This window comes from Otolemur garnettii, unplaced genomic scaffold (genome assembly GCF_000181295.1).
Source record: "Otolemur garnettii isolate 467f Iridium unplaced genomic scaffold, OtoGar3 scaffold00189, whole genome shotgun sequence".
NCBI classification, from domain to species: Eukaryota; Metazoa; Chordata; class Mammalia; order Primates; family Galagidae; genus Otolemur; species Otolemur garnettii.
The window spans coordinates 2,044,541-2,064,940 of record NW_003852584.1 but is presented as its reverse complement, the minus strand read 5'-3'; the positions used below and the strand labels follow the sequence as shown (position 1 = coordinate 2,064,940).

The 20,400-nt window shown below is 52.0% G+C and overlaps 2 protein-coding genes and 1 long non-coding RNA gene across 6 annotated transcripts in view; all 3 read right to left on the bottom strand.

Annotated features, from left to right (window-relative positions):
• LOC105888100 (von Willebrand factor-like) overlaps positions 1-8,725 on the bottom strand; it is a 10,068-nt gene extending 1,343 nt beyond the window's left edge. Inside the window, exons 1-5 of one of the 4 annotated variants that reach the window (XM_012812110.2) lie at positions 7,544-8,725; positions 7,162-7,270; positions 6,745-6,861; positions 6,457-6,598; positions 4,941-5,043 (exon numbers count right to left, since the gene is read on the bottom strand). In XM_012812110.2, the coding sequence (XP_012667564.1) occupies positions 5,030-5,043; positions 6,457-6,598; positions 6,745-6,861; positions 7,162-7,218 (330 nt within the window). In that variant the 5' untranslated portion in view covers positions 7,219-7,270; positions 7,544-8,725 and the 3' untranslated portion in view covers positions 4,941-5,029. Of the gene's footprint in view, positions 1-4,940; positions 5,044-6,456; positions 6,599-6,744; positions 6,862-7,161; positions 7,271-7,543 lie in introns of those variants that run through there. The other 3 variants (XM_023507575.1, XR_002770843.1, XM_012812111.2) reach the window with 3 other exon arrangements.
• Positions 8,726-13,331: 4,606 nt separating this feature from the next.
• On the bottom strand, positions 13,332-20,101 carry LOC111721833. Its single transcript, XM_023507573.1, has 10 exons — positions 20,095-20,101; positions 19,222-19,383; positions 18,453-18,520; positions 17,867-18,031; positions 17,433-17,486; positions 14,775-14,943; positions 14,246-14,424; positions 13,963-14,046; positions 13,599-13,803; positions 13,332-13,417 (listed from the first exon to the last, which is right to left on the bottom strand). The coding sequence occupies exons 1-10, from the start codon at positions 20,099-20,101 to the stop codon at positions 13,332-13,334; spliced, it is 1,179 nt and encodes a 392-aa protein (XP_023363341.1).
• A 164-nt stretch (positions 20,102-20,265) lies between these two features.
• Positions 20,266-20,400, bottom strand: part of LOC105888099 — a 5,326-nt gene continuing 5,191 nt past the window's right edge. The window contains exon 3 of the long non-coding RNA XR_001161749.1: positions 20,266-20,365. This is a non-coding gene — a long non-coding RNA (uncharacterized LOC105888099). The remainder of the gene's footprint in view (positions 20,366-20,400) is intronic.

The following is a 20,400-nucleotide window of genomic DNA, read 5'->3' as shown; positions in this document are numbered from 1 at the left end:
GGCACCTGTGACTCAAAGGAGTAGGGCTCTGGCCCCATATGCCAGAGGTGGTGGGTTCAAACCCAGCCCTGGCCAAAAACTGAAAAAAAAAAAAATATTAAGGCTTGGCACCTATAGCTCAGTGGGTAGGGTGCCAGCCACATACACCAGGGCTGGTGGGTTTGAACCCAGCCCGGGCCCACTAAACAACAATAACAACTACAACAAAAAAATAGCTGGGTGTTGTGGCAGGCGCCTGTAGTCCCAGCTACTCAGGGGTTTGAGGCAAGAGAATCGCTTAAACCCAAGAATTTGAGGTTGCTGTGAGCTGTGATGCCACAGCATTCTACCATGAGAGTGAGACTCTGTCATAGTCATAGTGAGACTCTGTCTCAATTTAAAAAAAAAATTAAATGACAAAATACATATAAAATTTACCCCCCCTAACCATTTTTAAGTACACAGTCCAGTCGGCAGTGCTAAGGGCATTCACAGTGCTGAGCATCCAGTCTCTGGCACTCTCTAAATCTGGTCAGACTGAAACTCTACACCTGTTAAATTTTAACCCAACATCCTTTTTCCTGGCTCTCAGCAACCCCTGGTCCACCTTCTGTCTCTCTGAGTTCGGTCATGCTAGATACCTCAGATAAGGGGAATCATATAGTGTTTATCTTGTGTGACTGGTTTATTGCACCTAGCATAACGTCCTCAAGGGTCATCCACACGGTAGCATGTGCCAGAATTTCCTTCCTTTTTAGGGCTGGATAATATTTGATTGTATGAATAGACCATGTTTTGTTTACTCATTGTCAGTGGACACCTGGGCTGCTTCCGTCTGTGTGAATAATGCTGCTAAGAATGGCAGTGTGTAAATATGTGTATCAGACCCTGATTTTAATTTGGGGGGCATATACTCAGAAACAGAATTGCTGGGTTACTTGCTAATTCTATTTTTAACTTTTTGATGAACCACCATACTGTTTTCCATAACCACGGCACCATTTTACGTCCCCACCAACACGGCAGCATGGTTCTAATTTCTCCAGATCCTCACCAACATTTGCTGTTTTCAGTGTTCACTGTGGCCACCCTGGTGAGTCTGCGGTGGCATCTCGATGTGGGTTTGATTCGCATTCCCCTGGTGATGGGTGAGCTCTGCGTGTGCTGCTTGGCCATTTGCGTATCTTCCCTGGAGAAAGGTCTGTTGGAGTCCTCTGGCAGTTTGAGTCAGGTTGTTTGTTTCATTGTTGCTGCACTGTGGTCGATCTTTGTATGTTCTGATGGCCACGCCTTTTCAGATGTGTGGTTTACAAATATTTTCTCTCATTGCACATGTTACATTTGCACTCTGTTAATAGTGTCCTTCGTCTGCTTTGTCCATTTTTCTCTTTTGTTGCTTGTGCCTTTGGTGTCATAGGCTCATTGAGCATGTATTAAGATTGGTTGTTTGAAAGCTTTTGTCCAGTTTGTCAGAGGCTTGTTTCTTTAGGGATATATTTTCCTTGTATGCCACTATGTTCTTTCAATAGAGTATTGGGCATTTGAAAATCCAACTACTTCTCTGTCTTTGCAGACTTCCTTTTTGCAGGGAAGATGGTCATGCATCAGCCCAGCATACAGGCTCAGGGTCCTCTCAAGACTCCTCCAGGCTGTGTCTTCCTTTGCATGTTCACACATTTTTGTTCCCATTCCCCAGGACAGAGGCTTCTGTTAATAGATGTCCTATTTCCCTAGAATTCTCTCCCCTGCCTCTTCTCAGGCCCTTAGATGGTTTATTGTATTCTTCTGCTCATAGTCTTTCCCATCCCATCCAGGCACCTGCTGTTCTTCAGACCGCCTGTAACTCCCTTGCAGTCGTCCCCCTCCCCCTTTCAGCTGCCCAAACTATGCCACCATTCTCATCAGTGCTCCAAGCTGGGGGCAGGAGGCAGAAACCCATTTTAGTATCCCCAAACCAGCTAGAACGTTGCAGGAAATTTCAACTTTTGTCATTTCATCCCGAGGGAAGTTAGGAATCAGGTGGCTTGGTAGGGGGGTAGGATGAGGTCAAGCAAAACCATCATGGAATTGCCTACCCTCTCTTGTTTGTTTGTTTGTTTGCTTGTTTTTTGAGTTTGTTTGTTTGCTTGTTTTTTGTCTCAGTCGGTTGCCTGGGCTAGAGTGAGATGGTGTCCTCATGGGTCACCACAGCCTCCAACTCCTGGCTCAAGTTATCCTTCTGCCATAGCTAAGACTACAGACACACTCAGCTAATTTCTTAAATTTTCTTTTTGTAGAGACTGGGTCTTGTTATGTTGCTGAGTTTGGTCTCAATTTTCCAGCCTCAAATGATCCTCCTGCCTCAACCTCCCAAAGTGCTAGGATTACAGGCGTGAGCCCCACAGCTGGCCTTCCTGCCATTCTGAATGTGGCTCTTGAGTGCTTGGTTGCTGGGCTTCTTAACTGGTTGCTAGAGTTCTAACAAAGCTCTTGGGTTGGTATAATGTTGTATGTTTGGTGTTTGTGATGGGGGGAGTGAGGCCTGGAAACTTCCCAGCCTGCTCTCTTGATGATATCACTCTGTCTTCCCCTGGATTTTGACCAAGATGTTTTAATTACACCATATCTTTTCTAGTGCTATTAGCTATCCCACCAAAGAGGCTGTTCTGAATTACCTACTCTAGCACGTTAAATTCCTCCTTCAGAGATTAATCCCAATCCCTTGGTCATCATGGATTATTTCTGTTGAAACACACTGTTGAATTTTTTTTTACTAAGGTATTAGTAACATGTACACTCAACATCAGTACATCAAATATTTATGTCAGAGTGTGCAGATGGCTTTTAATTTTCTTCTACTGGAAGAAGAAGATTTCAGGAACAATTATGGTAAAGTGTCAGAACTTGCCTATAAAACTAGCTGGGTACAGTTTTTTTTTAATTTTATTATGTACATTAATGCAGTCATGGGGTACAATGTGCTGGTTCTATGGGTACAGTTTTTTTTTAATTTTTTATTTGGAAATAAATAAAAATGATTTGAAAGAAGTCATATAGATAAAGAGATAGAGAAGAACTCTGCCATCTCTCATCCAGTTTACCCCAGTGATTACATTTTCCACAATTATTATGGCATCAAAACCTAGAAACTGACGTTGGGTACATGTCTATACACAACCCTATGACATTTGTCACGTGCGTGTACATTTACGTAACCACCACTACCATCAAGGTACACAGTTAGTCCATCCCCACGAAGAGCCCCTCTGTCCTCATACCCACCCCTCTCTCCCACTATCCGCTGATCTGTGTCCATCTTTGTAATTTGTCATTTCAAGACCATGACAGGCATATACAGCACGTGACCTGTTCAGATTGGCTTTTTCTCACTTAACATACTTTATTCCTTTTTATTGCTGAGTAGTAGTCCGTGGCATAGATTTACCACTGTTTGTTTAAATAAGCACCGATTGTAGGATATTTTGGCCGTTCACTTGTTTTTGATTATTACAAGTAATGGTGCTATGTATGATGATGGACATGTTTTTATGTGAACATAAATTTTATGGGAAATCTGCTAAGAAGCTGTCTAACCACTTCCAGAGTGGCCAGAGTGGGACTTCCCCGTTGCACCAGCACATATGGGAGCCTGGTTTCTCCACCTCCATGCCAGTATTTCTTAGCGTCTACCTCATACCTCAGCTCTTCCAGTAGCTGTGGATTCTCACCTCATTTCCCTAAGGCTAGTGGTATTGGTGAGCATTTTTTCCTGTGCTTATTTGCTATCCATATCTCCATTTATTTTGCCCATTTCCTATTTAGATGTATTTTTTACCGTTGAGTTTTGAGAGTTCTTTATATAGTTTTTATACATATATGTAGTGTGTGTGTGTATATTTTATTGTTTGGGATTCATTGAGGGTACAAAGAATTAAGTTACACTGATTGCATTTGTTAAAGTCCCTCTTATAATTGAGTCCTGCCCCAAGAGGTGTGTCATACACTATGACCCTCCATCCCCTTCCCTCCTTCCCTCTCCCCACTTGCTCATTCCCCTACCCCTCCCCTTGTATTAGCTCATCTACCGCCTTTGTATTAGAATTGAGTACATTGGATTCTTGCTTCTCCATTCTTGTGATGCTTTACTAAGAAGAGTGTGTTCCACCTGCATCCAGGTTAATACAAAAATGTAAAGTATATGTTCTTGATAGGAGTCCTCGGTCAGGTATATATGGTTTGCAAGTATTCTCTCCCGGTCTATAGCTCGTCTTTCCATCTTCTTAACAGGGTCATTCACGGACCAAAAAAATTTAATTTTGATGAAGTCTAACTTATTTATTTTTTATTTTGTGAATAACTCTTCAAGCTAAGCCTGGTTTTTTGGTTTGTTTTACAGGTGTATTGAATAGCTCCAAGATTGTTTAGCTCTCAGATCAGTTTGGACAATTTAGATTTTCCTAGGACATAACTGAATCTGTGTATTCAAAGTTAGTGTCTTTTTGACATCACTATTGGATCTGTGCTTTGAGTCTGTTTAGCTTTTGATTGAAGGCCTGCCTCAGGGGGTCTCCAGCCATCATAGGTGGCCTCCATTTAGATTCCCTACTGGCAGGTCTGTGGTTACAAATTTTTAGGAGGTGACTATACTAGCACAGCAGAGGCTAGGAGTATATGGTGGTCTTTGGGCCTCTCTTTTGTGTGTGTCTTCTCCCCTTTTTTCTCTTGATCCTATTTCATTTATTTTTCTTGATTTCTTATTGTTGTTTTTGGAGACAGTCTCATTTTGTTGCCCTGGGTGGAGTGCCATGGTGTCATAGCTCACAACAACCTCAAACTCTCAGGTTCAAGCGATTCTCTTGCCTCAGCCTCCCAGATAGCTGGGACTATAGGCGCCCACCACAACGCCCGGCTATTTTTAGAGACGAGGTCTCACTCTGGCTCAGGCTGGTCTTGAACATGTGAGCTCGGGTAATCTACCTGCCTCAGCCTCCTGGAGTGCTAGTCATGAGCCACTGCTCCGGCCCTATTTTTCTTGAGTTCTTCCTTCTGTTTTCCCTGTTTACACCAGTGATCAGCCAGCTTTTTCTGCAGATGACCAGATAAGACCAGGATGTAAATATTTTTGGCTTTTCAGGTCCTGCAATCTCTTGCAAATACTCTGCTCTGCCTCTGAGCAGGAAGGCAGCCCCACAGTATGTGAATGGATGAGTGGGGACATATTCCTTAAGGAAGTGTCCATTACTGGTAAAGACAGTTCTAGATAGGCGAATGATGAGAATTTATTTCGTCTTTAATAATCATCAAACTAGATATAAAATCTAACTGGACTCTTATTTTCTCATAAGCCTTTAAAAATTTATTCTGCTGGCTTGGTGCCTGTAGCACAGGGGTTATGGTGCCAGCCACATACAACAAGGCTGGCGGGTTCGAATCCGGCCTGGGCCAGCTAAACAACGACAACTGCAACAAAAAATAGCTGGGAATTGTGGTGGGTGCCTGTAGTCCTAGCTACTTGGGAGGCTCCCAGCTCTCTTAAGTGAGGGAATCACTTAAGCCCAAGAGTTGGAGGTTGCTGTGAGCTGTGATGCCATGGCACTCTATCAAGGGCAACATAGTGAGACTCTGTGTCAAAAAAAAAAAAAATTATTCTGCTATCTTATTGCTCTTACTCAACACGTAGACTAGTTGCCTACGTGTTCTTCCCTGAAAAAACATCCCTTTTTTGTCTTTGGTAGTTTTTAGGCCTTGTTGGGTTTTTCCTGCAATTCCATCCTAATGGGCTTAATGTGGATTTACTCATTGTATTTGGGAAACCTGGTGCTTCCTGACACTAAAGAGTCCTACCACTCAAATATCTCTATTTTTTCATTCTTTAATTTGTTAGATATATCGGGACTCTCATTTCGCCATCCTTCCTCTGTCCTATTTTCCAGTTCACTAATTTTCTCTTCTGCTATTGAATGTATTAAGTTTAAAATCTGTGAGTGGTTCTCATTTCTAAAAACATTTTCATGGCATTATCCTTATCATTTTTAATTTCTTCTTTCATGACTGTGGTCTTAGGCAGCCACTAACTGCAGCTTCTGAAGGGTCTACTCGAATTCAGGGGCTAACTTCCATGCCTGTTCAGCCGGCTTTAGCCTTGGGAATTACATGCAGCACTGATGGAAGGCCGGCTGGGGCTTTCCAGACCCTGAAGGTGGAGCACACACAAATCCCCAGTGGCAGGCCTGTGGCTACAAGTTTTCAGGAGGTGCCAGTATGGGGGACTCTGGACACTTAGCTGGGTGGGGTGGGAGTAGATCGTGACCTTTGGGCCTCGTTTTCTCTGTAAGTATTCCTTTGCACATGACTTATTTTGCTCTTAGCTCTTCCCAGGGAGAACCAATATGCAATTGTCAGAGGGAGCTAAGAGAAAGGAACTGGTTTTCCCTCCAAGGTGGAAAGCAGAAGCTCACCAAACAGGGGTCAGAGTGCCTGCTGGCCAGGGCAGCTTACCACACTCTGGAGGAGGGTCCAGGGGCACGAAGCCCCGGGCACACAGGTGAATGTAGGCAGCCACTAGGTTGCAGGCAGGTTGGAGCTCCTGGAGACCACAAGTATCCTGGATGCATAAGCTGAGGAAGGGCTGAGGGTCCACCTGAAATCAGAACCACCCACAGTTACCACCCCTGCACTCTTGGGAATGGCTCAAGGAAGGGGCATAGGCTGGAGTGGGGCAGGGGCCTACCCTTGCCCCGTGGTCCCTCTGCTTGGCTTCCCACAGGGGCCCAGCCTCACACTCACCACCTGGAAGCAGTCTCCCAGGCTGGAGTGGGGGTCCTGGAAGAAGGTCCGGCAGGTGGGGCTCTGCTCTGGGCATGCTTGCTGAGGCTTCTCAGTGGCCTTGCAGTCACCACTCACCTGGTGGGACAGACATGAAACTCAGGCCCCCAGGCTCCCCAACAGAAGACATCCCCCACTATGGCTCTAAGGAGTTCTCTGCGAGGCCAGCAGCCCACTTGCTTCTCCCAGGGCTGTGGAAAGAGCAGCACTCAAGAAACTCCACAGGAGGAACCCACGTGGGATGCTTCTCAGGTCCACAGACAGTTCCCACTGACACTTTCCTCTCCAGGGCACACCCTGCCTGCTCTCCTGAGTGCCACCCCTAACCACAGAGCCCTGGGAGGTACAGGGGGTAGAAGGGCAGGGGGCACAGCTCACCTGCCAGGCATGGCTGAGCTCCTCCAGGCTGCCGGCCATGGAGCCATCAGGCAACATGAGCTCATTGCCCTCTTCATTGTCATTGGTGCCCAGAAGGCCACGGATACACCTGTGGGGCAGGGGCCTGCTGTGAGAGCTGCTCTTCCCCCCACTGCCCCAGCCCCTGGCCAAAGGGACCCATGTGTGTGCATGAGGCACATGGAGAAACTGCAGAATCCCACCCTCCCTTTGTCCTCGCCCAATGGAGAGGACAGCGAGAGAGGTGAGAATGCCCTGGTTCTACAGCTGTGAGCCATGGGAACAGGGAATTCACTGTGGCTCCATCGGGCCACTTGGAATCATGGACAGTAGGCATGAGGACTAGCTGAGACCCTGAACTTACACATTACAATGCTAGAAACAAGGGCAGTGGCTGCTGTGCAGTCACAGGTGTTATCTCTCCTGGATCAGGCGCTGTCCCAGAGCAGGGAGAGAGGCCTTGGGGGTTCTCCCCAGTTCTGAAGCATTTAAGCTGTTCTCTTGCCTGCAAAGGTTGTGAGGTCCTCAAGAGCCCCTGGACCTCCTGCCCTCAGCCCTGGAAGCTGATTGCAGTCTATCCCAAAGAGGTTGTTCTGGGACCCAGACCCACCGTGGTGCCAGAGGCCCAGGGTCAGGCTGCAGAGGCCGGCTTGAATGTGACAGGAGAGCAAGACCCCATCCTCACTGGCCAGCTCAATCCTGGAGCTGCCACTCCTCATCTTGGCAGGAGGCAGCCTGAGGTCCGGGCAGCTGTCCCCAGGCAGGGAAGAGTTGTACAGCCTGTAGGTCTATGGGCGAGGCAGGGGCTAAACAGGATGGCTAGCCCACAGCAGGGAAGCAGGCTGGATGACTGGTCTGGTGGACACAGGTCTCAAAGGGAAGACACCCTCCCCTTCCCCAGCCCCAGCTCTCAGGCCCCACCTGCTCACCTTCAGACTGGGGTAGAGGATCAGGGTCATGCTGCCCAGCTCTGCAGACAGGACCACGAGTCCTGAGCCCACCCGCCTCAACATCAGTGAGAACGTGTTATGAGAAAAGTCTTTGGCCAGCAGGAAGGTGCCACAGTGGGCACTGAGGCCCCACACCCGACCATCAAAGGTCACCAAGTGCTGGGCCCTGGCTACCACGGCGTGGTCTGGGAAGAAGAGGCCCAAAGGCAGTGTAAGTGGGCCTCACTGGGTGGGGCCTGATGCCCGCCCGAAGCAGGGACATGGGGAGCAGCCCGGGCCCCAGGGAGCCAATCCTGGCTTCAAGAGAACTTGAACTCCAGGGGCTCCCCCCAAACAAGGGGCTACAGCCAATTCAGCAATAGAAGGGAATGACATACAGAGGCCTGCTACACCATAGGTGAATCTCAAAAACGCTGTGCTGAGTGAAGGAGCCTGCCACAAAAGGTTACACAATTCTGTTTATGTGGAAGGTCTGGCACAGACAAACCCATAGGCAGGAAGTTGGTGGGCACAGGAGGGTTGCAGGCTGCAGGGTTTCTTTCTGGGTTGATGAAAATGTCCTAACACTGATTGTGGGGATGCTGGCATACCACTATGACTAGAGCCCACCAATTGTACACTTTTATTTTTTTGAGACAGAGTCTCACTTTGTTGCCCTCTGTAGAGTGCTATCACATCATAGCTCACAGCAACCTCAAACTCTTGGGCTCAAGTGATTCTCTGGCCTCAGCCTCCCTAGGAGCTGGGACTACAGGTGTCTGCCACAAGGCCCAGCTATTTTTTGTTGTTGTAGTTGTCACTGTTTGGCACGCCTGGGGCAGGTTCAAACCCACCAGCCCCAGAGTCTGTGGCTGGTACCCCAGGTGCTGAGCTACAGGTGCCCCGCCCAAATTGTATACTCGAAATGTAGGAATTATATCTCAACAAAGGTGTTAGAGTTAAAAAGGGAAATTCTCTTTTAAAAGTGTAAGGCCAAAATCTCCATCAGATACAAGATAGATGCCCCATGGACCTGGCCCTGCCCTCTTCAGGCTGGACAAAAGATGGTCCAAGAAGGAGCTATTTTGGCCAGTCCAGCCAGCACTGCGGCTTGGGGGTGTATGGGGCAAGGATGCACCATCTGGGCACATGTGCACAGCCAGGCAACTGGGGGCCTCACAAGGGAGGTCCTAATTGCCCCATGAGCAGCTGTCAGGCCCAAGGCCACACACCCTGGGAACTTCAAAACCAGGGCTGTTCTATATTGACCTGCTACCCAGACACACAGATGCACCCCTGACTCTAGGGAGGCTCCTGGGCATGGGTCCCATTCAGGTAGACCACGCCTCCCCCATGGACCCAAGATCTCCCCTGTAGGCAGGGCTTAGTCTCAAACAGCACAGGCTCATCACCCACAGGAGCAAGCCTGGTTGCCACCCACCTCTCACAGTGAAGGAAACAGGCCCAGAGAGGTGGCTGGGATGAAAATACCCCAGGGGCTCAGAGTCCCCAGAGCATTGTCCAATCCCAGCACAGCCTTTCGCTTCAGGCCTGTGTGGTGGACTCAAGCAGTGGCCTTCTGGCTGCAACTAGAGGTCTGCCTCCTGCTGCTCCGGGAGGGCCTGGGGAAGGAGCTGGCCTGCAGCCCCTGACCACTCACCACACCACTCTACTGGGCCCCAGGCTCAGGTCTTAGGACATTCTGGACAGAAGAGCAGGATCCAAACCCTGAGCCCTAGTCCTGAGGACCTGGAAGTCCAGTAATTTCTGGGCCCTGCGCTTGCAATGCCAGGAGCCTATCTGAGCTTCTGCACCACCAGGGACTGGGCCCCTCTCCTTCTGCCCCTGAGTGATCCTGCTGCTGTGTCCCCCAGGGCAGGGAAGTCCAGGGGAAGGGGAAGAGGGAAGTGCGGGCCTGGGCAGGACTCACACTGCAGGGGACTGCCCAGCAAGTGGCGTCTGAGCCGGTAGTACTGGGCCAGCATATTGACCCCAGACAGCTCCCAGAGCGGCCGCAGCAGCCTATCCTCCACCAGGTAGCTGGTCACCTGGGCCACACCCAAGGGCTTGTCCCCCGCAGGCAGCAGCGGCAACACTACCACCACAGAGCAGTTCCTGGAGGGACATGGGGACAAGTCGCTGTGCCCGTGTGAGCCTCATTCCCTTAGCTGCAGAATGGCTATCACCAGGGCTAAGGCAGAACCACTAGAGCGTGGCAGTGATGCAGGGAGCACCAGAGCCCCTCGGAGGGAGGGAGGGACTGTCTGTGGGGAAATGCCCAGTGGCTGAGGCTGAGGGTAGAAACACTGAGGCCATAGTGTCTGAGCTCATATGTGTCCTGCCTCTGGGCCTTGGGTCAGTGTGGGGTCAGGGCTGTGTACAGGGCACGCAGAGCTAAGTGGGCAGAAATAGGAGCTCAGAGCCCAAGGGAACATGGGACTAGAAGTTCTTGGAACTCTCCACAGCTTGTGGGAGGACTCTGGAATTCTCTCAGATTGTAGAAGGGGAGGTCAGGCTGACCTCCAGGGTCTGAATGAGCAGTGAAACCTCAGCTCCCATCAGGAGTACAGTGGGCAGAGGATGCTTCCCTCCCTGTCAATGTGTGGAGGTGGCACAGGGGCCTCATCTACCTTCTAGGAAGCTCAGACCTGCAGCTTAGGGCAGGAGGCAGCTCGGGAGCCCCCCACCCCTGCTGCTAGAGTATCCTTTACAGCACCCCCACCCCGTTGTGTCCAGCTCCCACTCACCGGGTGCTACCTGCCATTTGCAAGCAGCCCCGTCTGGGAGATCATCCTGCCTGAGGCCAAGCCCCACTTGTGGCTCTTCCCTTCAGTGGCTTACATTCTGGCCACAAGGACGCAAGAGCCATGCCTGCCCCAGGGCAGGACTGGACAGCGTGCCTTTTACCTGTGAGGTGGGTATATGACCTCTTAGACAGTTTCCCCACCCTTTTACAGGTGTGGAAACTGAGGCACAGGGCGCCAATGGGGCAGAGCTGTATTCAAACCAAGATTCAGGGCTCAAGCTTTCCTGGATTCTAGATGCTCCTTGTGGCCACCAGCTGTGGGAAGAGGACCAGCACCTCCTCACTCTGCCAACTCCCAAATTGCCCTACAGCCCAGGCCTCAGCACACCCACTGCTTACACAGCAGCTTCAATCAGGGGTCCTCTTGGCTTCTCAAACACAACATGTCCGACCCCCATCAACCCCTAGGATAGGATAATCACTAGCCCTGGAACCTGTGAGCTTACATGGTCAAAGGGTCAAGTTTGGATCATCTTGCAGTGGGGGCGCTGTAATCCAAAGGGGCCCACAGGAGGAAGGCCCCAACTCACCGCCTCTCCCTCTCATATGTTCTGCTCTTCACTGGCTTCTGTATGAACCCCCTGTGCTGGCCGTGTCCTCCACTGGAACTCTTCCTATGCTACCCACATGGCCGATGGCCTCACCCAAACTCCGCCTCTGTGTGAAGCCAGCCCTGGCTGCACTGCTGCACACGCCCCTCAGCCCCCTCGTCCTGCCTTTCTTTCTGCAGCATTTGCTACTTACCATGTAGATTAGGGGTCAGTGAACTATGATCAAGGGGCCACACCCAGCCTGTGGCCTGTAAGCCAAGAATAGCATTTTCATGTTTAAAGGATAAGTACAAAATAAAAACAAGTCAATGTGCCAGAGCCCATATGCCCTGCCAAACCTAAACGTTTACTCCCAGGCCCCAGTGTGGATGACTTGCTTTGTGTCCCCCCCCACCTCACCTCCCACCCACGAGTGTCCTCAGGTCCTTGGGCAGAGATCTGTCTCGTACAGAGAGTGCCCATAAAGTACCTTTGGAGTGAAAATGAGCCTTGGTTTCCTCATCTGTAAAGTGGGGGTTGACAATACCTACATGGCACGGTTGTTGCAGGGGTAAAAGAGGTCGAGGTATGAGAGCATTCAGCACTGCACTTGGCCCATGGCAGGACCAGAGGACGTGTCAGTCCCCAGCCCCAAGTTACCTGACTGAGAAGTGGTACAGGCCCAGCAAGGGTTTGCAGAGCCTCCTTAGTCCCCGTGACAACGTGGCTTCAGCCCACGACAGCATCTGATGGGCAGCCTGAAGAGAGAGGGAGCAATCAGAGCTGGCAGAGTCCCTGGCCTCATCTGCCATCTGTGTCCCACCCCTGTCCCCAGCTCACCAGCTCCAGGACAGCCCTCATGGCTCCCAGGGCTGCCCCGATTGGCCTCCCAGGTAGCCAGAGCTGCAGCTGCCTCATGGCCTTTTGGGCCTGCTCCTGCCATACCATGTCCAGGGGCTGCAATGTCACCTCCAGGTAGGCATCCTTCAGCGTGGCTAGGGGCCCTGCAATGGGCAGCCACTGCCTTCAGGAGGCCTGCAGGCTCCTGGCCCCAGGTGAGAAATCCAGCCCCACCCAGACATCCCAGGCTGCTAGGAAATAGGGCCTGTTCCCAGGAGTAAGGTGGTGGGGAGAGAGGAAGAGGAACAGGGCAGAGGGCACTAGACGCTGCGGATGGGAGCTAACGCTGGGCCGGATTCCTGTCCTGTGGGAGGCCTCCACACAAGGGTGGCCCTTGGCAGGTAATTAGAACTTGGATTTCAGAACGATTCTTACCACTTCTGAGATTGGGAAGAGGTTTGCGCTGAACATGCCTTCATTTGGGAGCCTAGAATCCTTGGTACGTGCCAAGCAGCTGCCTATATGACCAGCTCCAATAAAAACCCTGTAGCCCTCCTAGGTCGCTAATGGGTGCCCAGGTGGACAACATGTGACTCCTGTTGTCACAATTCAGTGCTGGGGGTATCAAGTGCCTCCCATGGACCCTACCTGAAAAGGACATTGCCAGCTGCACCTGGCCTCCCAGACACTGCCCTGTGTGTCTGCCCTTTGTAGAGTCTGCTCTGCGTCCTTTTCTCTGCACTAAATGACAACTGTGCACAGAGTCCTGTGAGGCTACCTGGGGTGGCCATGGAGACTCCAGCACAGCAGAGACACGAGCATGGAAAGAATGGAGACAAACAAGCCCAGCCTGGCACAGGGGGGCCTGCCTGGTGCCGGGCGGGTTGATCAGCCTTGTGGAGAAACCAGAGCCTCCCAGTCTAGGAGGGTCGGAGCAGCAGCTGTTTACTAACCAGGACCTGTAACAATGATATGGATACCTTATACTCTGCACAGAGTCCTAGGGCAGCAAGTCTCAGAGAAACAAGGTTGTATGCACGAGAGAAATCAGGTGGAGAGCTGAGGAAACTTAGGCAGCAGCCAGAGGGCCACCAGCCTGCAGACCTCGAGGAATGGTGACAGCGGAAAGCACACTGAGAGGAGACAAAGGCAGTGGATCCGTGAGAAATAAGGCAGAATCTAGACAAAGTTGGGTTGCAGGCCCCGGAAATGAGGCTGCCTTTCAGACTGCATGGTGCACGCCAAGGGTCTGGATCTGGGGGCCTGGGCCAGGTGGGGTTTGGGTGCAGGATTGTGCCCTCCCCCCACACTCACATTCCAGCTCCTTCCGTAGCTGCTCCAGCCCCTGCTGCAGCTGCTCCAGGTAGAGTGGCAGGTGGTGGGTCAGCACCTGCCGGACCTGGCTTTGGCCCCACAGGGTGGCCACCACCCAGCCGCTCGCCCGTACGGTCCCCAGACCCGCCTGGGACAGCTGTAGGAGGAGGCCTGCCACGCTGTCCAGGGTGTCTGCCGGCTGCACCTGGGCAGGGAACCGAGTGTGAGTCCAGGACACAGAACAGTCCAGACTCTCATGCCTGGGTGGGATGACTGGTAAGCAGGGGCACAGGCCCCACCAGACAGATCTCCATGATGAGTGTTCCACCCTCCTTGCTCCCGTTCCCCAACACGATCTACCCACCAGTTGCCGGAACCTTCTCACATAGGCGTCCAAGCCTAGAATCTTCTCCTCCAGCTGGGCTTGTACCTGGGATGCAATCCTGGACTATAGGGATAGAGGAATTGGCTGGGGGCTCCCTCAGGGCCCCAGAGGAATGAATTACCTAGAAAGTGCTCAGTGCCAGCAACAGGGCCTATGGTGGTGTGGGCCACACCATGGGCTATCTCCTCTGTGCACTGAGGGACCCAAAGGGCTCAGGGCTCTTGGCACTGTAGCTTCCCATCTCCAGCTGTCTCATCTGCACGTGGCCCAGCAGGATCCTCTGACAGCCATGTGCAGTCAGGAGGAGGTTCTGGTTGGCAGCTTGTAGGGTCAGGCGTCCCAGAGGCTGCACAGTCTGGCTACCATCCTGAAACAGGGCCTCCACCTCGGCCGTCTGCCTGTGGACACATACGCGCAGCAGCACGCTCTCTTCTCCAATCCCTGGGGATGAGAAGAGACCTGCTGTCACACACACCACTTCTCCCTCTGCCCCCCCCCATTCCTTTTCCACCCCACAGCCTGCTGTAGCTCATCATTGCCCCAGGAAAAGCTTCAAGGCCCTGAATAAACCTTCTGAGCTACATGAAAATCCCCAACCCCAGACCTTCCTCTGGCCAGCCAGCCTCCCCTGGCCCAGCCTCACTTGACATGGCTCAGTCAGGTGGAGATGGCAAGAGGCCTGGCAGAGTTTATTCTGATTTCTGAGCTCCCAACACCCCAGCCCCTGTTCTTTTTCAGGCCAACCTGAGCCCTGCCCTAGCTAGTAGAGCTAAGACCCAGCTACCACTCACCCTCCTCATGGGCCACAGAGGCCTGAAGACAGCTTGGGTCTCGAGACATGGACAGCCTCACTTTCTCATCCCTGTTGTCCACGCTTCCCTCTAGCTGGACCAGGCTTTGAGAAGCTGAGGTGGAGATGCGGCCCAGCAGGCCAACCCACTGACCCTTGGGGCTGTGGAGCTGGGATGGGGAGGGCAGAGGCCTGAGTTGGCCCCCCCACCCCAACCACAGGGCTGAGTTCCTACCTATCACAGAAAGTAAATTGAAAACACCCAGTTAGGAGCCCACCAACCCAGCCGCACCTGCCATCAGAGTGTCCCCAGCCCAGATACTGTGATCTAACTGGTCTGGGGGAGCCCTGGACACGGGCACTTTTGACATTCCCATGCCCAGGTGTCTCTACTTGCAGCTCAGCTTTTCATGTTTACATGAAAAGTTTACAAGTTTACAAGTTTACATGAGAACCACTGCAAAGGACTAGTGAGGTCATGGGTAAGCCTGGCATAAAGACCCTGGCACCACCCAGTTTATCCAAATTCTTGCAGGCACCTAGCCTTAAAGGAGGGTGAGTTTTAACTAGGGTGGGAGTTACACAAGGACAGGTGAGTTTTAACTAGGGTGGGAGTCGAGTCAGGAAAGGTCATGGAGACCCTGCAGGGAAGAGACCAAGGGGTAAACCAGAAGCAGTGGTGGAGAGGGGAGTCCTCTGTGTCCCAGACCGAGCTACCCTATATTCCAAATTTTTTTAAACTTTTTTTTATTTGAGACAAAGTCTTACTTTGTTGCCCTCGGTGGAGTGCTGTGGCATCATAGATCACAGCAATCTCAGACTCTTGGGTTCAAGCAACTCTCTTACCTCAGCCTTCCAAGTAGCTGGGACTATAGCTATTTTTTTGTTTAGCTGGCCTGGTCTGGGTTTGAAACCACCAGCCTCCGTGTATGTGGCTGGTGCCATAACCACTATGTTACAGGTGCTGAGCCTGCCCTATATTCTAGACACTGCAACTAACAATGCTGTGCAATCTTGAATAAGTGTGCCACCCTCTCTGGGCCTCAGTTCAAAATCTGTAAAATGATATAGAACAGTGGTTCTCTAAATTCAGCTGAAATCAGAATTACTATATACGTGTGAGATGAGTTGAATTATGTTCCTCAAAAAGATATGTTCTCGTACCTGTGATCATGACCTTATTTGGAAGTAGATTTTTTGTAGATATTATCAAGTTAAAACAAGATCCTACTGGGTTATGGTAGGCTGTAAATCCAATGAATGCCATCGCTGTAGAAGGCCATGTGAAGACACAGATGCACACATGCTTGGAAGGATGAAGGCCAGTAAAGACAGGGGCAAAGCCACAGCCAAAGGTTGCCAACAGCCAGCAGAAGCTACAAGTAGCAGGGAAGGATTCTTCCCTACAACTTTCAGAGGAAGCACAACCTTGCAGATTACTTGACTTTGGATTTCTGGCCTCTTGAACTGTTAGATAATATATTTCTTTGTTAAGCCTCCCAGTTGGTTATTTGTTAAGAACAGTCCCAGGAACCTAATGCAGGGTACTTGCTAAATATGCAGGGTCCTTCCCTAGAGATTTCCAAGCTGGTGTGTGTGTGTGCAGCTGTAGCCCAGGAATCCTTGTGAGATTTAACAGTATATATGAGGTGATCCTGCTGGGAGGGTGGGGGATAGGGGGTGTTCTACAGACCATGCATGAAATCTGCCCCTGATGGGCTTCCAGCATCTGGGCTCAGCCCCACTAGCTATCACTTCCAGCCAGAGCCCTGCTCTCCATGCAACTTGGGAGAGTGCCTGACCTCCTTGAATCTGTCCTTCCTCTGCACTGGGGCCATGGGGGTTGGTGTGAGGGCCAAACAAGGCTGAGAAAGGCTCTGTCCACTTCACAGACCCAAGAATGGGATAAGACAGAAGTACCAGCTATCCTGAAGCACTTGAAGACAGTGAAATACAAAGACTGACAACATGCTAAGTATCCCACATGGGCCTGATTGTGTGGGCCTCACTCTCAAGTTTCCTATTCCAAAGAGGGAGAGGCCTTGGGCACTGGGCTTACAGATCCTGGGGGCCTGACTGGCAAGTGGGGAAATGGCAGTTATTCCTAGAGAATAAAGACCTTGGAAAGAAAAGCTTATTTGAAATGGCCATGACTGCTGGGCTGAGTGAACTTCCAACCCAGAAACTCCATCATTGTCCAGCTATGAATGCCATGAGGAAGGACATGCCCCTCTCGTGAACACCTGCTATGTGCAGATGCTGTATAAACATTGTCTGTGTTCCTCTGTGCTCTGCAAGGGAGGAAGGATTTGTTTCCATTTGCCAGCAGGGAAGATTGAGGCTCAGAGAAGGAAAGTCACAAGGTCATGGTCACCCAGGACAGGGCAGGTGGATGGCAGCATGGATCCAGCACCTACTGCATGCCTTGGCTGTGCAGGCAGAGGGGAGTGATGCCCAGACCCCCATGGACCAAATACCAGATCCCCTCATATAGCCAAGGAAACGGAGACTTAGAGAGATTCCTTAAGATCGCGTGGCCAGGCAGGGACAGAGCAGGCATTTGGAGCTGACTCTTCCCCTTCCTACTTCTCTGAGCTGCCAGGAGTAGGGACAGAGAAGGCTTGGCCACGAACAGCTGAAAATAATAGCAAATACTTACGTAGTGGCTGTTTTCCATCAGGCACTGCATTAAGTGACCTACACATACATAATCCTGCAGGAGGTGGGGCAGGTTATTATTATTATCCGTTTTACAGGGAAGGAAACAGAATCCAAGAGGCAAGGCAGTTTGTCAGCTAGGAAGAGGCTGGCAAGGACTCACACTGGGTAGTCCAGCTGCTGCCTGTCGGTTACAGAAAGGGCTGGATGGCAGGTAGGTGCTGGGGCCAGGTCTGGGGGGTCACCCTACTGCCCCCATCCAGAGCAGAACTTTGGCCCCCATCAGGGTGCCGACCTGCAGTTCTGAGGATAGCCAGTAGATGGCGAGGCTGCCCAGGCAGTGGGGGCCTGCTGGCCAGAGAAGACGTGGAGGGGATATCGTGGCTTATCCTGGCATCTTCCCCTGGGGTGGTCAGCCTTGTCCTAGCCACCCACCTCCAGCTCCCCGGAGAAGTCAGCTGAATGGGGCCTGCTGTGGTTTCGAAGGGTCAGGCTGAGGTGTAGGCCGTGGTCCGTGTCGGGGGCGAGGCCCAGCTGGCAGCAGGACTGCAGCAAGAGCCCTCCCTGGCCCACAGTGTGCTCCCCGGAGAGCAAGAGGGCCTGGACAAGAGTGTGAGTGTCAAAGGTCAGGGAGGTGCAGGGGCAGCCTCCTCACTACCATCTCTCACACCAAGCGACAGTAACCCCAGCCCACAGCCTCTAGCCCCTCCTCCACCGGGCAGCAGACTGACCTCTAAGAAGTATAAGTCCACCAGTACCCTCTGCTTTCCCTTCCCACTTAGAAGAGAAGCCAGCGACCTTGGCCTATGGACTATGTTGCTTACTCTGTAAGGACCACCCTGTGTCCCTCAAACACCCTGAGCATGGTCCTGTCGCAGGGCCTTTGCATGGCTGCTCCCACTGCAGGACCCACAAGCTCAGCAATGAGGCCCCCTGCACTGCCCGGCACCCTCTGCCTGCTTCATGCCTGCTCAGAGTTCTCCACACACTGACACAGACCACGCAGCCCTTGCCTGTTAACCTGCAATCCAGGAGGCAGCACCTGGTGTGTCCTTTTCACTATCCAGGTCCCTGCACCTGGGACAGGACCTGGTGTATGTAAAACACACAAGTGTTTTCTGAAGGGAGAGATGAAGAGATAAAGGTTGGTGAGCTGGCTGTGGGCCCTGTCTGGCTCAGTGCCAGTCCCTGCATGTACAGTTTGAGTGAAGTACGGCCACATAGGCTCACTTGCATGTTGTCTATAGCACACCCACAAGGCAGTGGCAGTCTGTAGTTATAACAGACCATGGTCCATAAAGCCCAAGATATTAATATTTACTATCTGCCCCTTCACAGAACAGCTTGTGAGCCCTGGGAGAAGGAAAGGGTGTATGGATGGATGGATGGATGGATGGATGGATGGGTTGGGTCGGTGCATGCACAGAAGAACCAGCCAACTGATTCACAAACCCAGGAGGAAAGGGATCCCACCTCTGCACCCGGAATGATGACAGTCACAGCAACTCTCATTTATGTGGGGGCACTGCGCCCAGCACCCCTGTGTCCCATCTCTCTTGAATCTCACATGCACCCTACACCCTGGCATCTGCTGCTCCTTCCATTCTTCAAATGACACACTTAGCGGGGAGATGTGCTTCATCCAGTCACCCAGCCATCTAGTGTCAGAGCACCATGCTGGCGCCCAGCTGCCTCGCTTGTGCCCCTGCACTCTGCAGGTGCCATCCTCCCCCACCCCATCACCGTGGGCACCTGGTTGTCCAGCTGTCCCTTTCCCAAGGCAGACTCACCCTGGGCAGGCCACAGAGCCCCAGGTGGAGGGTGTGGTATAGCCACTGTGTGTAGTCCGTCTGCACCTCCCCCTGAAAGCTCTGCGTGGCACAGGAGGCCACAAGGACATGCTCCAGCGTGGCCTCCACCAGGATCTTGTCTGTCTGGGAGGGCTGATGCCTCTAGAATGACAGGGCCCAGTGAGCCCAGGGTTTATCACATAAGTGAGGCCCACAGCCAGCCACAGGCTGAGGCTTTCCCCTAGATAAGAGCAGGTGCCAGAAATCCCACCACTGGCATGTTGGCAACTAGGCCAGCCCCTTACACTTTGGGGCAGGATTTCTGTTGTGAACACTTAGGGGACCCAAGACACAGGTGAGAGGCCCTGAAGGAGGAATAAGCTTTTAGGGCCAGATGTCCCCGTGTCTCCATGGCTGGGTCCTGCCCTGGGCTCTGCAGCGTAGTACACAGCCTTCTCAGCAGTCTGGGTAGACTCAGCCCCTGATGCCTCTGGGAACTTCAGCTCCTGACCTCTCCCTCCTGAGAGCTCACCAGTGTCACTGACTCCTTCCTCTGTTCGCAGCATCTCATGCTGGGTACCTTGCTTCCCTTATCTCTCACAGCCCTTGCTACATGCCAGTCAGGAGAGGATTCCTGTGCCCATTTTACAGATGCAGAAACCAAGGCTCACAGTAGAGAAATGAGTGGCCCAGGATCCCACAGCATGGCTAGCCCTTGAACCTAGGACCTCAGGGCCCCAAAGCTGGGTATTTTCTGCAGTAGGTGGGGCCTCCTTGGGGTTCCCTGCCCAGGACATAGCTCCCCAGGCCTCACCTCATAGGTCAGGTTCTGTTGTACATGGTATTGGTCCCAGGACACATCCAGCCACTCACGAAACATGGCTGGAGTCTGTGTTAAGGCCCCACAGGCCTGGAGGCTGCCCAGGTCCCAGGTGTCCCGAAGCTGATAGGAGATAGAGTGGGATAGGTGGCCAAGGGGACCATAGAGTGGCCTTGAGCATGGGAGGGCTCTGGGCCAGCCAGTGTGTACCTGCCCTGGGGAGGCAGCCAGGCAGCTGTCCCAGATGGTGCTGTGCACAGAGGACCTGTCAGCCCAGGTGAGCTGCAGGGTCACAGGTTGTCCCCTGTTCCAGGCAAGCTGCACCTGTGTGGCGATGGGGCAGAGAGATGGGGGAAGGG

Excerpts from the sequence above, each read along its gene's own strand:
- LOC111721833 (XM_023507573.1), bottom strand. Across the intron at positions 14,944-17,432 it reads TGATGGAAAACAGCCACTAC|CTCCACAGCCCCAAGGGTCA; the intron begins GTAAGTATTTGC and ends TCCCCATCCCAG. Across the intron at positions 13,418-13,598 it reads GCTACGGAAGGAGCTGGAAT|TGTGCTTTCCGCTGTCACCA; the intron begins GTGAGTGTGGGG and ends GTCTCCTCTCAG.